Raw genomic sequence first — 17,854 nt, 5'->3', positions numbered from 1 at the left:
TTCCCTTTTTCATTGCCGCTATAAAATACGTTGCCAGGATTCCAGGAACAAAAATACCATCTTTGATTGTTCTAAGAGTTAGGCGGCGGTCGGATAGCCTAGTGGTTAAAGCGTTTGCTCGTCACGCCGAAGACCCGGGTTCGATTCCCGACATGGGTACAATGTGTGAAGCCCATTTCTGGTGTCCCCTGCCGTGATATTGCTGGAAATTTGCTAAAAGCGGCGTAAAACCATACTCAGTCAGTCAGTCAATCTAAGAGTTAGGGTTGATCTTTTGCGACAAGAATTTGTGGGTACATTTGCTAGACCCTACAATACATCTCTCCTGGAGCTTTATATAGAGATCCAGGGCAAAAGTTGATAGTGATATTGTTTTGTTACATCAATCTTTACACTTATAAGCGCAGCTGGATTAGTGAATCGACGGTAGGAACGGGTCTGTTGAAGCGCCTTAAAAGGGCAGTTTATGATCATGTTTCTCACAACCCTTTCTTAATCATATTTGTTTGTTTGTTGTTTAACGCCGCACTCAGCAATATTCCAGCTATATGACGGCGGTCTGTAAAATAAGCGAGTCTGGACCAGACTTTTACGACAAGCATTGCCGCCTAAAGAGATCCCAGTGCCGTGTACGAATATATAATTAACATGTGCTTATGAATCTATCAAATAGTGATTATACGTGAAGGTGAACGTATGCTGCCCCATCGGGAACACCCGTCACTAACACACGCAAAGGAATGTCAATTGTTCACCTAAAACACACACGGTAATGGTGTACGCCAAAATATAGAATTGCACCAAACATCACAATAGCCACTCATGCATCATATTTGGAAATTTCCTCCACATGTTGGTCGTAAAACGTGCTGAAGGCCGTACTGAGGCATTGAATATTGTAACCCTGATCCAACAACTTTTGAACAAGAACAGAATGACGCTGTATTCATACAAAGAGCATGCTTGATTGCATGTCAAAAGTTGTGAAATGAAGACACCAAAGGCAGGTGCTGCTGAAATAGTACTCGACATACAGGAAAACATACGTATCATCCCTCGAGGAACATAAGGCCAGAAGAGCCCCTTGGCTCAACCCTTCACAGCGAATTGCGTCGCCTTTGACTTCATGGTCACTAGTGCCCTCTCATTATAAGTACCGTGGTTTATGTTAATTATTATATTTATCATTATGTTACTTATTAATTGTCATATACTAAAACCATACACATGTTGTGTGTTAGTTAAACATTAAAAAGACCGCCTCCGTGGTCTCGTGGAGCGTCTGCCCGGAGAGCGGAAGATCAGGGATTCGATCCCCGACCGCGTGAAACCGAAAGACGTTAAACGAAGGTACTTGTTGTTACCCTGCCTTTCGCTCTGCATTGAGGGGCTAAAATAAGGACTGCTCGACTCCGAGTCCGAGTATGCTGTGTATTCAAGTTCAACTACGGCATGATATCACAGTGTGCTAGCAATATAAACTCGGCATTACTCCGAAATAGTACAAGCACACACACACACACACACACACACACACACACACACACACACACACACACACACACACACACACGCACGCACGCACGCACGCACGCACGCACGCACGCACGCACGCACGCACGCACACACACACACACACACACACACACAGGCATGCATGTCGCCGTGAAATTGCAACGATATTAGACGCGACGTGTAACCCCATTTCTCCTCACCTAGCTTTTAATGTTAAATGTATGTGCCACTGTTCTTACAAAACAATTACACATCATATACAAGATTAATGGTATCGTTATGTCGCATATATTCTCCAACATTATAAAACACGGATCTCTTGTTTATGGCGTGATTCACAAACACAAAAAGGTAATATTTACATATCACGATACAAGTGTTTCTGCATCCATAAAATTATGTATACTGCGGAATACATGTCACTCAAACAACTTGTTGATCAACCAGCAAACCACGACATGCTCCTGGCAATGGTAATAGTAATTCACATGCATAAAATGTGCATATTGAGCGTGACGCATCATGGGTAATTACACCGCGGTTTGTTTATCCTGTCTTTTGTGACGTCACGAAGCAGGTTCTGCATGGCGTGAAAGAGATAAAATATGACATATTGTGTATGATAAATGAGAACTAGGTCAGGCATGACGTTACACGTGTGTCTATATAATAAGAGAGTGGACGGTCATCAGGAAAGGTCACCACACAAGAATATAATATTCGTTAACACCACTGGTCTGATGTAAGTATAACAATTGTCATTCTTTGTGCATTTATTACTTCTAAAGTCAATGTCGCACGAGTTATGATTAATACATACGTACAAGGAACAAAACTTATTCCTTACTTTTTATAGGGAAGAGAATTTATAGATGCCAACCTCTTTATTATGAGGAACAAAACGTTTGGGAGTATATACTTACTCCTTCATCGGGTGACGAAATGCTATGGAGCAGAGAACTGCAAAGTGTTGGATACCATTTATCGATTACTAATCACCTGTTAGCGTCAATCAACTGTTGTCATCCCTTCTTAAGTTTCCACCTTTGTTATCTTATTACTTTTGTTGTTCTTACAGGTACATACATATGTACCAAAAGCCGTTGAAAGATGGCATTTGTTGTTACCCTGCCTGGCGCTCGGCTTTAAGGGACTAAAACAAGGAATGGTCGGCTCGGAGTCAGTAAACTGTCTGAGTGGGCTATTCATGTTAAAACTGCCGCATGGTATCTCAGTGGGCTAGTACTATAAAATCGGCATTTATTCCGGACTAGTACAAGCAGTCACACACTCGCGTGCATGCACCTCACAATAAGTGCAATAATTTTGAACGCGACATTAAACCCAATTTCACCCCACCTCAACACAATTGGCCCATAACGACCCAACACATTTTAAAACTATTTAATCTGATAATGTTTAATTGTTTTCAGATTCACTATGACATCACACGGTATAGTACCGTTTACCATTCTTACGTGTGTCAGCGTTGCTCTGGTGTCTGGCGACGATGCATCAATGACGACAATGCCATCTTCTGTGGACACGCCCACCCCAATTCCGATCATGGACTGGCAAGGTAAATAACAGTAAATGTAGACTTTGATTGGCATTTAGAAGTTGGAAGAACATGAATATATGACACATTTTAATGGATAGCAACTTCCTTTTGTCTTTGTACGACGTTTCAGAGCTACTTTTTGTTCCTTTATCATTCGCTGATGAAGGAGCCAAAAGTAGCTCTGAAACGTCGTACAAAGAATAAAAGAAGTTGCTATCAATCAAAAAGTGGCATGTATTCAAAAGTAAGTATGTTATTTGTAAAACTTCCAATTCCTACAAACGTTGTTTCTCCTGTACAATTAAAAATATGTAATCTGTCTGGTAATATTGTTTATTGGTCTGTACTACGAATGAAATCGACTGATTTACTTTTTTATATTGTGCCAGGAGGTACTAAGTGTTTTCGAACATTCGACTTGATCATTTGTGGTAATGTGTTCTTTCTGTATATATGTAATGACTTCAGAACCATTGGCTTTTGGCAGGTCCCCGCCCATTTCGTGGTTTTGGGCGTATATTCCGACCCTTCTGATGCCTGATGGGGTGTCGGTTTGGCAACGTCCCATCTGACTGTACGTGCCCACGTCGACCAGAATACACCTGTGCTGTGAGTAGAATTGTAGCTTCTCTCTTTAGCAAATTGAAATGTAATTATAGAATCAAGGTGACATATTTACTCTGAATGCCGTTCTAATTACTTCATTTTTCATCATTTGCAAGGTGGGACACAAGTACTGAGGTTGTCCTCTGGGTTTGTTTTGTTGGAATGAAGTGTTGTACTGAATGAGGTCGATCTAATGTTATGATTGTTAATTGTAATTGTTATTTGTGGTATTAGCGGGAACCCCTGCCGTTCATACCACACGTAACACTAATGCCAAGTCTTTTTTGGTTCCATAAGCGGAAAGTCGGTGGTTCGATTCCCAGTTGCGTCATACCTCACGACGCTGAGTGCAATAATTTTCTACATTAAAATATGACAACCCCTCTGCAGGACGTCACGCCAGATGAACGTTCTAATCAGCCAGCTGACTTGGCAAATTTTGAATTCTCGTTTCAAGGAAAGCATTCGGAACAACTTATCGGTATTCTGTATTTCGAAAACTTAAACGGAAGTTCCGAATGGAGACTAATAAAAGAGGCTGTACTTTGTGGACTCTACTTCAATGGCATCTAATCAGAAGGAAGTACTATAGAGCGGGCATATTTGTTCTTCCGTGGGTTGGCTTTTGTTTCGACTGAAATTTCTGAAGTTACAGAATCCAGGTCAACGAAATTGTTTTGGAATTATTAAAAGCGTCAAAACCCTTTTCATAACCATGCCAAATCTCTGCTGCTCTGCGATTCCGACTACAGTATACTGATGTGTTTATGAATCAACATACCATGTGTTCGCTACATCAAGGGAGCACCCGTCACAAACGCATGCATATGCAAGTCAATTATTCACCACCTCACCTAACGTGACTCCTATTGAGGGTTTATCATATTTTGACGGGGACAGTTATCAATTAGAACCACATAGTCCGTTCAGGCAATGGTTTCCTATCGGTTAATGTGTAACCCATAATGTGTTTCAGCAATTGAAATGTACAGATGACAAGGTGTGTAAGGTGTTGTTTGGCCGATTCCCCCGCTGTGTTAGAGAACAGGCAGGTAAGTCGCACAGCGTCTCCAAATGATCGTAGCGTAACGATAGTATTACTCATCACATACTTTTACAAATCTACACTGTTACTGTCGTCTTATTAAAATTTTAATGCAACACGGGGTCCTGTCATGCAATAGAGACGTTAAAAACCATTTAAATGAAATATAAATATTGCCAATGCAAGAGAATATCCACTCTAGATTATCCTCCATAACAGATTCCATTTGGCGTAAAGGGCAAAATAGCTGTGAAAATTATATGATTGGACCACTGGAAATCAGTGATGACACCAGGTGTTGGCGAAGAGGGTGAGCATCTCCTGCCCTAACACATTGAACACCGCACAAAACCTGATCATGTGCCTGGACACCTCGCCTTTATTTCTAAAATGAATATTTTTTCTATACCTATGATTCCAGAGCTTGGACCGGTTTTATCCGGATTGATAGATTTATAAGAATATTATTAAATTTTCAAACTTCATTTATCTGATCTCACAACTGTACGAGGCACAATTTCATAACCATAAGGCATAACGTACCGTTGTTGTGTTACATATATTTTGCAGGATTTGTAGGGTTTGTTACATGCTGGTATTGTCATTGTTTGTACGTGCTTGTCATTCCTTTCCCTTTGACGATCCGAGTTAGAATTGGTCTTCAGTAACTCATGCGACTAACGGTTTTGGATGGGCAGGCTCGTTGACTTGGTTGATGCATGTCATCGCATCCCAACTGCGTAGACCCATGCTCATGATGTTAATTACTTGATTGTCTGGTTGCGATTATTTTCAGACCGCCGTTATATAGCTGGAATATTACTGAGTGCGGCGTTAAACAACAAACAAACTTTTTAATCACCTTGGTTGAGTTCTCTGCATGAAAGAAATGTTTGAAATTCTTCTGCTGTTATGCGCCGTGCAAATGTTGGGATATTGCCGAAAGCGGCGTACAATCATGCTCATCCAATCACTCTTCACAAATTAAAGGTATTGCAATAACAAGTGTTTGAATGACCACGTGTGTGGTTTCATTCTATACTTTAGTGTGAAAGAGTTTTCTAAATTTGAGAAAAATGATATTTGTATTGCAGTGAACATAACACTTGATATTTCACTGCATTAAACACAACACTTTGACGTAGCTGTTGTCGTACAAGAGTTACCTCCCCGCTAAGTGTCTCCCGATATTGTAACTGTCTTGCCCGTACATAAACTGTTAGTTCCACATCGACAATGCAAAATATAAAGAGATGGTCATTTATGGAGTTAATATCGCTTTTGGCCTTTGTTATTCTCTTGAAAATGTTATCTCATTAACTGTACATTTCTCATTTAACTCGTCAATGGAGACTCGTTTCGCAAAGCGCCATTTTTGTAACTCGACCAGCGTGTATTCCTTCGCTTCCAACAACTTTCTCGTAGGTTTCAAGAACATTTTTAGTTGAAGTTGATTTTGTATTATATCATATCCAAATGTACGATAAATAATGCAAACTCGGAATTACTTTTGAAGTCACAATTACAAGGGGTGGTGAAACGCCGCTGCGTGTTAGATAGGGTGAATTTACATGTTTCAACGTCTTACATTTGCAATGACAAAAACAATCCGGTAGACAACTACACAATAAGTATATAAGACATAGGTTATTCCACTGTCTCGTCAAATATTATGTTTCTCTCATCTTGTAACGGGGGAAAGGAGAGTATCTACTTTCCCACATCACTCGATGAGAGAAACATGATATTTCATTCGACACAAGAAATTTCCTCTTTTTATACACCTGTAGATTGCGAACTGAGCAAGGACGCAGGGACATGTTCAGAGCTGGTGCACCGTTTCTACTACAACAAAGCCACCAGAAGGTGCGAGGAGTTCCACTATGGCGGCTGCGGGGGTAACGAAAACAACTTCCGGAACAAGAGGACGTGTATGAGAACCTGTAGAAAGAGAGGCGCCTTCTTTAACAGACCTTAACATTGTAACTGTAGTAAATCCATGCTTTACTTGAATTCCATGTAGACCAGAGCCATATTGTCGTATCCACATAAAGTTGATCACACGTCATGCCTCATTGCCAAAAATTGAGTATTGTCTTGAATATTGTCCATCAATCGTTTTACAATAAAATGTGTTAATTTTGCATAGTTTTTTTCTTTTTTTAAATGCCTCATGATCAATACGCTGTGCTTACTGAATATGTTCGAATCATGATCTTGTTTTTTGGGCACAAACACCTCTACGTACGTCAATGTTTACGAGCTTTTCCATAAGGCCAAAGGCTATAAATATCTTGTTTTCTCAGTATTGTGTGAAATATGCTGTAGGTTGGACAGATATATTATTTATTTTGAGATTCATTGTTTAGATAACAATATTTTCACCATTGAAGGTCCGGTTTTCAATTGGTCTTCAACAACCCATGCAGGTCGTAAGAGGTGGCTAACATAACGGGATCGGGTGGTCAGGCTCAGTGACTTGGTTCATGCATGCCATCACATCCCAATTGCGCAGATCGATGTTCATGATGTCAATCACTGTATTGTCGTGTTCAGATTCGATTATTAATAGACTGCCCTCACATTGCTGGAATAATGCGCTAAACAAACAATTAAACAGACAAACAAACAAAAACAAACAAAACTAATATTTTCATAAAATTATATAACTTTATTTCTCCATGAAGCCTTGTGGTATAAAGCGCAATAATCCGCTCTCAAAGTTGCATCCCTTCGCCGTGCTATGATCCGCTGATTGTGAATTCAAATCACAGATTCGCCAAGATATTAATCCTTGAATCGATCCGTCAGGCCCAGGCCCATGTTGAAACAAACTCTGATCTCAAGCCAAAAAAAACCCCTTCCTCCCTCTTATTTACAAGGAAAAAAAGTGGATATGAAATCTTTCCCACTTCTACGAACGCTGACATTTCTGTCATTTGTGCCGTGTCACCTGGGTTGAGTGATGGCTGGAGTAGTTTGAAACGTCTTTCTGGTGAACATTTATGTCCTCTTCCAGTTCGTCAGCGAAGGTAAATACGCATGATATGTTTGAAATGGAAAAAACACAACAACGTTAATGAATGTTGTCTCTGTTCGGAGGCTCGACGTCCAAACTGTATGTGTTGGCCGACACTTTGGAATAATGTACACAACGGTGTCCGTCTGGAAGCGCCAAATGTGATTTTTAAGAGGACAACTCTTCGTAGCGTTCCCGGGACCAGTGAGCGCTCAGACACGGTTCATTGACACCACATTTACCGCTCCCGGTACCAGGAAAATAGAACGAGAACAGAGAAGTACCGCTCATCAGTTCCATTACCGTATTTATGCATGTTAAGTTAAAATGTTTAAAATTTTAAAATGTACATATTCCTATCAATGTTCAGTAACGATGAAGTAGTTCCGACAAATGGTCTGTATTGTCAGTGTCAGACAGATGGTGGCTGACCAGGTCCTCCTTCAATGACCCGGGGTGGGCGTCGATCTGGCGGTAACGACGCTTACGAGGAGGTTCAGAGGGGTTGCCGACCATGCCAAGGATGCTGACTTCGGTGTTGGACTGCTCTCTCTGGACAGCTGCACCCCTCACAGATGTTGGAGTGGCTCTTCCTGGCTAGATGGCTGGTCTTGTGGTGCCACTCTTCAAGGCTGTGAGTCCGATGATCAGAGTTGCCAAAGTGGTTCTAGATGCCTCAGCTCCTTTCAACCCAAGATGTTGGGACAAAGTATATGCAGGCGGTAATGTATCGGCAATCGTCTCCAACCACACATCTTCCAGTGGTCCAAGGGACCGGGCAGCGGCACGCCTAACAACCTTCACCTAAATACCTTATATGTTTTTATTTTAATAAATTTCTATCTTCTAGAGTAACGTAATAATAAAGCGTACAAGAGGAACGATGCTGCACCGTACTCAGCTCTAAAGATATACTAGAAAGAGTACTAGAAAGGGTGACGTTACCGCCTATGTTCACACATTTACTTATATACTGTGTACGACATAAGGAGGACGCATATTTGCTCCCTTCAATGCATAATACTGAAAGTAAGCCCTGAAAGAGTGAGTTAAATATTCACGTCACGTCGGCAATATTTCAGCCATAATGTGACTTGAACAAGTTGTACAAACCCATGCTGGATCGGGTGGTGAGGATCAGTGACTTTGTTGATGCATGTCATCATATCCCAATTGCGCAGATCGATGTTCATGATGTCAATCATTATATTGTCTTGTCCAGACTCGATTATCTACAGACTGCCCTCACATAGCTGGAATACTGCGTTAAACATAAAACAAACCCAAAACAACCAAAACTAATATTGTCATAAAAGTATATAACATTATTTCTCGGCGAAGCCTTGTGGTATAAAGCCAATAATCCGCTGTCGACAGTTGCATCCCTTCGCCGTGCTATGATCTGCTGATTGTGAATTCGAATCACAGATTCGCCAAGAAATAAATCCTTGTATCGATCTGTCAGACACAGACCCATGGATATTTACATTGAAACAAACGCTGATCTCAAGCTAAAATCCCATTCCCCCTCTTATTTACAAGGAAATAAGTGAATATGAACGCCAACATTTCTGTCTTTCAAGCTCTGACATTTGTGCTGTGTCGCCAGGGTTGAGTGATGGCTGGTGAATAATACAGGGATGTCTGACTCAAGCAAACTTGACAAACAGAATTTACAGTCAGACTTGTTCTGTCTTGACAGTAATCTGAAGTCAAATATAACCTGGAGGTTGATTTATAGCCAGATTGGCTAATGAGAACCGCCTTTTGGCATAGGACTCTAGGCAGGTTTATAAAATATTCAAACATGTGATGTTTTCCCATAATTACTATGATGAATATCAGCGTTTATTCAAAATTGAAATTTACCATGCTCAGGGCATGGCGCAACCAGCCGATTGATAGAACCGGGCCCATTCTAACACCCGTCCAGGTGAAGTTAGGGTCAAAGTGGTGTGTTGGGCAAAGGAACCGTCCTCTTGGAACCAGTGCCAGACTACCTTCTTCCACCGATAGAGGGGCGCAACCCACGGCAAACGGGTGGCCCAACTTTTTCGCCTTTTTACGACAAGCAGTAGGGTGCTGGGGACACATTCTACCACGGTTCCCCTCGAGGCAACACTGAAAGATATCATTATTATGTTGAATATATTCTTCACTTTGCTTCATACGGTTTGCCACATGGATTACATTCTTCTCATTCCGGGTAGGAATATAGGTCCCTCACAATCTGTGATTGTCATTTAAATCGCCTAATTGATCGGGCAGTCAGACTCAGTGACTTGGATGATTGCATGTCATTGTATCCAAACAGCGTTGATCGATGCTCTGGATTCTCTGATCCATATTATATTATTTACAGACCACCATTATATACCAGAAATATTGAAATATTGTTGAAGAACAATTAAACATTTTAGTATTCATATGAAATGTCCACCAAAATTGCACAATTCCAACCATATCATGAGCAAGCGTCGATGAATCACCATTAATAGGTGATGATACCAGGTGGTCGCGAAAAGGTGAGCGTATCCTGCCCCACCTGTTGCACCGTCACAAACTGAAGCAAATGCAAGACTTAAAGTTCACTTATTCTTTATTCAGTACAGAAGGAGGCCATCGACCCATGGTACATTGTATAGTACAGTACACAGCTCAGTCCGATCATACATCATGACACCGTCTAGACTTTCAGATCATAATAATAGTTTTCAAACATTCTTTCTGTGGTAAATAAAGGTAGTAAAATGTCTTGAAATTGTTTCATTTGAAGTAGACATGAGTATGTTAAATGTTTCCAGGATGGACATGTCGCAGGGCGCGGAGTCATCCCACAGATGACATCCTTACCTTGTCAGCTTGCTGACGTGGTTAACCTCTTTGGTCATGTGGACAAGGCGTCCGACTTCTGATCAGAAATCGGACATTTTATGGCCGCTAAATTTACTTCCCCGTCAACAGAATGCACGTCCCGGGCCGAATAGTAGGGTACTGAGACTTATTTTGCTCAAATTTAATATGAAAGTGCTCAGCCCCACATTGGGCGCGAATGTAGCTGCCATAAAATTTCCGAGTGCCGTGATTGGATTCGAAGCACGGACCTTCTGATCAGTAGTCGGAAGCCTCGTCCACATGACCAAAGAGGTTAACCCCGTCAGCAAGCTGACAAGGTAAGGATGTCATCAGTGGGATGACTAAACGCCCTGCTACACACATAATATTTCTGGAACTCATTGGCTGAGATCATGTTAGACATTACAGATGAGCAAAACAGGGTACTCAGTCTCTACATAGCCTTGATTTCATACCTTGCACAGTCTTTGCTGTCTAGGTACATGTACATATCTACCTGTCTCAAGAAATAACTGATGTGAACTACAGCGGAACTGTGTAATAGCATACCTGAATGTACTTATTCTTACTGCAATTAGATAAGGCTCAACAGAAAATTGATTCTTGAACGATGAATAATGAAACATATTAGTAATAACACACAATTGAGCATGCCAGTCCTGTTGATGTTTATTTGTTTGTTGTTTAACGCGGCTCTCGGCAATATTCCAGTTATATGACGGTGATCTGTAAATAATCAAGTCTGGACCAGACAATACAGTGATTGACATCATGAGCATCGATCCACGCAATTGGGATACGACATGCATCAACCAAGTCAACGAGCCTGACCACCCGATCCCGTTAGTCGCCTCTTAAGACAAGCATAGTCGCCTTTCACGGCAAGCATGGGTTGCTGAAGACCTATTCTATCCCGGATCTTCCTGTTGATGGGTAGAATTTAATCTATAAATAAATTCTGATATATTTCTTTACTGTTCTTGACTCGAGTCTCTGGTTTTCTCAAATATCCAAATCCATATTTTTAAAGATGAGACTTTATCTTTGACTTTATCAGTTGTTTTTTTCCATTATTACATGCCTGATATATCTTTTCATAACTTTTTATGGATACTGTGAATCTGAATTTGTTATTACTTCACGCCAATATTTGATACAACGTTTAAACGCTAATATATAATATAGATATCTACAACATTCTCCAAGTGCGACATGATTCGGCGTGAGAATTTGATTGCTAGGGATCTTCTACATCAAGTATGTGTTCAGCTTCTATTTCTTTAATTTCATCCATACCCCATTTGTTTTGGAAAATAGTGTATAAGGAAGAGGTTTATATCTTAAAGTGATTTCAAGATGGAAAACAGATGGGATGTTACACTATAACAGTTTTGACCAAGATAAATTATTTGCAAAACATGCACCAAAATAGATATATGATGACACCCATTCATTTAGATGAGGACAACACTTTATTAAAGACAACTTTCGTCTTTTCTAGGTTTACTGAATGTGGTGAGTATTTACATTTCAGCTCTGCATGCAATGTGGTGAGCGTCGACATTTCGGGCCTTCATGCAATGTGGTGAGTGTCTACATTTCGGGCCTGCATACAATGTGGCGAGTGTCTACAGTTCGGCACTACATGCAATGTGGTGAGTGTCTACATTTCGGCACTGCATGCAATGTGGCGTGTGTCTACATTTCGGCACTACATGCAATGTGGCGAGTGTCTACATTTCGGCACTGCATGCAATGTTGTGAGTGTCTAGATTTCGGCCCTGCATGCAATGTGGCGAGTGGCGACATTTCGGCTCTGCATGCAATGTGGTGAGTGTCATTTCGGCCCTGCATGCAATGTGGTGAGTGTCTACATTTCGTCCCTGCATGCAATGTGGCGAGTGTCTACATTTCGGCACTGCATGCAATGTGGCGAGTGTCTACATTTCGGCCCTGCATACAATGTGGTGAGTGTCTAAAATTACGGCTCTGCATGCAATGTCTTGAGTGCAGCCATTTCTTTCCTGCATGCAATGTGGTGAGTGTCTACATTTCGGCTCTGCATGCAATGTCTTGAGTGTCGACATTTCGGCACTGCATGCAATGTGGTGAGTGTCTACATTTCGGCACTGCATGCAATGTGGCGAGTGTCTACATTTCGGCACTGCATGCAATGTGGTGAGTGTCTACATTTCGGCTCTGCATGCAATGTGGCGAGTGTCTACATTTCTTTCCTGCATACAATGTGGTGAGTGTCTAAAATTACGGCTCTGCATGCAATGTCTTGAGTGCAGCCATTTCTTTCCTGCATGCAATGTGGTGAGTGTCTACATTTCGGCTCTGCATGCAATGTCTTGAGTGTCGACATTTCGGCTCTGCATGCAATGTGGTGAGTGTCTACATTTCGGCACTGCATGCAATGTGGCGAGTGTCTACATTTCGGCACTGCATACAATGTGGTGAGTGTCTAAAATTACGGCTCTGCATGCAATGTCTTGAGTGCAGCCATTTCTTTCCTGCATGCAATGTGGTGAGCGTCTACATTTCGGCACTGCATGCAATGTCTTGAGTGGCGACATTTCGGCCCTGCATGCAATGTGGTAAGTGTCTACATTTCGGCACTGCATCCAATGTGGGGAGCGTCTACATTTCGGCTCTGCGTGCAATGTGGTGAGTGTCTACATTTCGGCTCTGCATGCAATGTGGTGAGTGTCTAGATTTCGGCTCTGCATGCAATGTGGTGAGTGTCTACATTCGGCTCTGCATGCAATGTTGTGAGTGTCGACATTTCGGCCCTGCATGCAATGTGGCGAGTGGCGACATTTCAGCACTGCATCCAATGTGGTGAGTGTCTACATTTCGGCTCTGCGTGCAATGTGGTGAGTGTCTACATTTCGGCTCTGCATGCAATGTGGTGAGTGTCTAGATTTCGGCACTGCATGCAATGTGGTGAGTGTCTACATTTCGGCCCTGCATGCAATGTGGTGAGTGTCGACATTTCGGCCCTGCATGCAATGTGGCGAGTGGCGACATTTCGGCACTGCATGCAATGTCTTGAGTGGCGACATTTCGGCCCTGCATGCAATGTGGTAAGTGTCTACATTTCGGCACTGCATCCAATGTGGTGAGTGTCTACATTTCGGCTCTGCGTACAATGTGGTGAGTGTCTACATTTCGGCTCTGCATGCAATGTGGTGAGTGTCTACATTTCGGCACTGCATGCAATGTGGTGAGTGTCGACATTTCGGCACTGCATACAATGTGGTGAGTGTCGACATTTCGGCCCTGCATGGAATGTGGCGAGTGACGACATTTCGGCACTGCATCCAATGTGGTGAGTGTCTACATTTCGGCACTGCATGCAATGTGGTGAGTGTCATTTCGGCCCTGCATGCAATGTGGCGAGTGGCGACATTTCGGCACTGCATGCAATGTGGTGAGTGTCTACATTTCGGCCCTGCATACAATGTGGCGAGTGTCTACATTTCGGCACTGCATGCAATGTGGTGAGTGTCTACATTTCGGCTGTGCATGCAATGTGGCGAGTGTCTACATTTCGGCACTGCATGCAATGTGGCGAGTGTCTACATTTCGGCCCTGCATACAATGTGGCGAGTGTCTAAAATTACGGCTCTGCATGCAATGTCTTGAGTGCAGCCATTTCTTTCCTGCATGCAATGTGGTGAGTGTCTACATTTCGGCTCTGCATGCAATGTCTTGAGTGTCTACATTTCGGCACTGGATGCAATGTGGCGAGTGTCTACATTTCGGCAGTGCATACAATGTGGTGAGTGTCTAAAATTTCGGCTCTGCATGCAATGTCTTGAGTGTCGACATTTCGGCCCTGCATGCAATGTGGCGAGTGGCGACATTTCGGCACTGCATGCAATGTGGTGAGTGTCTACATTTCGGCACTGCGTGCAATGTGGTGAGTGTCATTTCGGCCCTGCATGCAATGTGGCGAGTGGCGACATTTCGGCACTGCATGCAATGTGGTGAGTGTCTACATTTCGGCTATGCATGCAATGTGGTGAGTGTCTACATTTCGGCACTGCGTGCAATGTGGTGAGTGTCATTTCGGCCCTGCATGCAATGTGGCGAGTGGCGACATTTCGGCACTGCATGCAATGTGGTGAGTGTCTACATTTCGGCACTGCGTGCAATGTGGTGAGTGTCATTTCGGCCCTGCATGCAATGTGGCGAGTGGCGACATTTCGGCACTGCATGCAATGTGGTGAGTGTCTACATTTCGGCTATGCATGCAATGTGGTGAGTGTCATTTCTTTCCTGCATGCAATGTGGTGAGTGTCTAGATTTCGGCACTGCATGCAATGTGGTGAGTGTCTACATTTCGGCACTGCATGTATACAACAGGATGAAACCTTCCAAATATAAGATAAGCATTATTTACTTTCCGGTTGTCAGAAATGATCTAGGGCCTATTTTAGTAGATGACGGACTGACAAGGTTAAAACCTTTTATAGAAAACTACTTCTTTATTTTGCTGTAATAGCCACGTTTCGGTACAGACCCTTAAATGTCGCTGTTGCACAACATAAAGACGTCCTTATCCACAAAATATGTCAACTTTGTAAGAAAAATATCGCCATAATCAGTCACGTGGAAAACCAACAAAAGGTATAAAGGGGGATCATTTCGATATCCTTGCATCCCGCACTTCTCCCGCAACTGTGTCTGATCTGATCTGTAGCGAAATTGTAAGTACAGTTTTAACATGTTCAACCATTAGTATATCTTCGTAAACCATTAGTAAATCTTAGTAGAGCATGAGCAAATCTTAGTAAAGCATTAGTCAGTCTTGCATTTTTTTACGCTAACCATACGCACTGACAGTGTTGTCAGTTGAACAGGACATGCTTAGCCGAACACGTGCTGCCCTCACTGTTAGTAGGCGATGATTAGAGAGCGAATGAGTGAGTTAGGTTTAACGCGTGTCTTGGTGTGGGAGGAAAGTGATGCAGCTCTCAGATGTTTAGCATTTGGTGAAACTGAAGAGCACGGGTATGGTGCTGACAAAAACCTAGAAACATAATCGGGGCGAACTGGTATTCGAAACCACAATCATAGGTTTATGTTATGCCCACGGGACTTCGCTCAGTACAGCGAATTGCGAATTATCCATAAGCCAATCTTGTCTGTATTGACAGTAGGCATCCTCCGTGGTCTAGTGGATGGAGCGTCCGGTGGGAGATCGGAAGGTCGGTAGTTCGATCCCTTGAGCGGGTCTTACCCAAGAAAGATGGTACTTGTTAAAAGATGGTAGTTGTAGTTAACCTGCCTGGCCCTCGACATTCAGGGGAAAAAATGACTGGTCAACTCGGAGTCAGTATACTGTGACTGAGTTGGGTAATCAATCTGAAAATGCAGCATGGTATCTCAGTGGGCTAGAACTATGACACCAGCATTAGTCCGGATTATCACAAGCACACCACACCCTTCCACACACGCACACGTGCATGCACATCGCTTTATAAGTGCAATAAGCTTGAACGCGACACCTCACTGAGGCTGACTTATATCATTATGGATTTCAATTTCTTTAATTAGTCTTCCCATGCAAAGTAACGAAATGTCGCATAGCAAGAAAAAAGAAGTCAATGCAATGATTCCAGATTGTCGATATCTATGAATTTGTCAGGTCCGTGTTTTGGAACTCGTGTCTGAGAGATGCGAGTACGGGGATACTTCAAATAGTGGTGTCTGTTATAAGGGGCGGTGGGGTTGTCTTGTGGTTAAAGAGTACGCTCGTCACGCCGAAGGCCTTGGTTCGATTCCCCACATGGGTACAATATGTGAAGTGAGTGAGTGAGTGAGTGAGTATGATTTGACGCCGTTTTGAGCAATATTCCAGCAATATCACGGCGGGGGACACCAGAAATGGGCTTCACACATTGTACCCATGTCGGGAATCGAACCCGGGTCTTCGGCGTGACAAGCGAACGCTTTAACCACTAGGCTACCCGACCGCCCCAATATGTGAAGCCTATTTCTGGTGTCCCGCGCCTTGATATTTCTGGAATATTTCTAAAAGCGGCGAAAAACCATACTCACTTCCTGCTATAAACTAGCATGCAGGATAAAGGAATCTAATTATACGTGATTAAATGTAAACGATGTCTTAAATATAAGTCATTCATGTTGTTTGTCACTTGTTTGTCAATTAAATCATGGCAATGAGAGGTAGTGAGGGTTTGATGGCAAGTCTTAACAAGATTTTATCAGCACATGAATAACATTGAAGAGTCTTTCTTACTTCACAGCTATTTGAACAGCAGACATGAAGTTCGCCGTATTTCTCCTTGTCTTGGCATGTGTTTGCGCTGTCGCCCTAAGCGCTCCTCGTAAAAGAAGGTGCAGACGCAAAGGTGAGAACGGCAACGGCAATGGCAACGGTGAGAACGGCAACGGCAATGGCAACGGTGAGAACGGCAATGGCAATGGCAACGGTGAGAACGGCAATGGCAACGGTGAGAACGGCAATGGAGAATGTGACGAAGGGAACAATGATGACAAATATGACGACTCGAACGACAGCGGTAACGGCAATGGCAACGGTAAATAAAACGGTAACGGCAATGGCAACGGCAACGGTTACGACAACGGTAACGGCAATGGCAATGACAACGGTAACGGCAATGGCAACGGCAACGGTAACGGTAACGGTAACGGCAATGGCAATGGCGGCGGGTAACGGCAACGTTAACTGAGGTCGAACAGATGCTCTTCCAGCGCATCTGTCTAAATGTAAAGTATATGAATGTGACATACACTTTAAGGTAACTGTTTTTGTTCGACGAAACTTTTCCATAAACTTGTTGAATTTATATTTCCTACCTTTGAAATGACATGCCGGCAAAGCAGCAATTTATATTTAAATAAGCATGGATGCATTAAACACATGCACAGTTCACGCCACAGGGTATATGGGCAACATTGATTCTCATCATGTCGGTTCGAAAGGCTAAATTGTACTGGTACATGTGATGGTACAAAGTGGTCAAAGCATGTACCATTATGCAATCGGTATCCATTATCCATTATCTCAACTCCTATACCTGTTGGGGATGTTGCTAACATAACGAACTGACCAGTTCTCTATGAAAACGTTTTTGCAACAATGTATTTTTTGTCAACAGTCTGAAGCATAAATCTATTTTTCAAAAATATTCTGGGTTAATTCTCCACTCCCCCTCCCCCATTAAATGGTTCATTAAATCATGTAATCAGCAAA

The 17,854-nt window shown here is 42.6% G+C and overlaps 2 protein-coding genes across 6 annotated transcripts in view; both read left to right on the top strand.

Moving 5' to 3' along the window:
• The window catches only part of LOC124127263 (aspartate and glycine-rich protein-like), a 31,210-nt gene that overhangs the window by 13,064 nt on the left and 292 nt on the right, over nucleotides 1–17,854 (top strand). Inside the window, exons 1-2 of one of the 5 annotated variants that reach the window (XM_048388556.1) lie at nucleotides 14,938–15,320; nucleotides 16,884–17,177. In XM_048388556.1, coding sequence (XP_048244513.1) covers nucleotides 16,901–17,177 — 277 coding nt within the window. In that variant the 5' untranslated portion in view covers nucleotides 14,938–15,320; nucleotides 16,884–16,900. The other 4 variants (XR_007219235.1, XM_048388558.1, XM_048388557.1 and 1 more) reach the window with 4 other exon arrangements.
• LOC124126728 (kappaPI-actitoxin-Avd3d-like) lies at nucleotides 1,590–6,835 on the top strand. Its single transcript, XM_048388554.1, has 5 exons — nucleotides 1,590–2,257; nucleotides 2,949–3,094; nucleotides 3,564–3,685; nucleotides 4,659–4,734; nucleotides 6,518–6,835. Exons 3-5 carry the CDS (start codon nucleotides 3,617–3,619, stop codon nucleotides 6,703–6,705), a joined length of 333 nt encoding a protein of 110 aa, XP_048244511.1. The 5' UTR covers nucleotides 1,590–2,257; nucleotides 2,949–3,094; nucleotides 3,564–3,616; the 3' UTR covers nucleotides 6,706–6,835.

Source organism: Haliotis rufescens, unplaced genomic scaffold (assembly GCF_023055435.1).
Source record: "Haliotis rufescens isolate VD_foot unplaced genomic scaffold, xgHalRufe1.0.p SCAF_73, whole genome shotgun sequence".
NCBI classification, from domain to species: domain Eukaryota; kingdom Metazoa; phylum Mollusca; class Gastropoda; order Lepetellida; family Haliotidae; genus Haliotis; species Haliotis rufescens.
The sequence above is the reverse complement of the archived record's forward strand: the minus strand, read 5'-3'. Positions and strand labels throughout refer to the sequence as shown.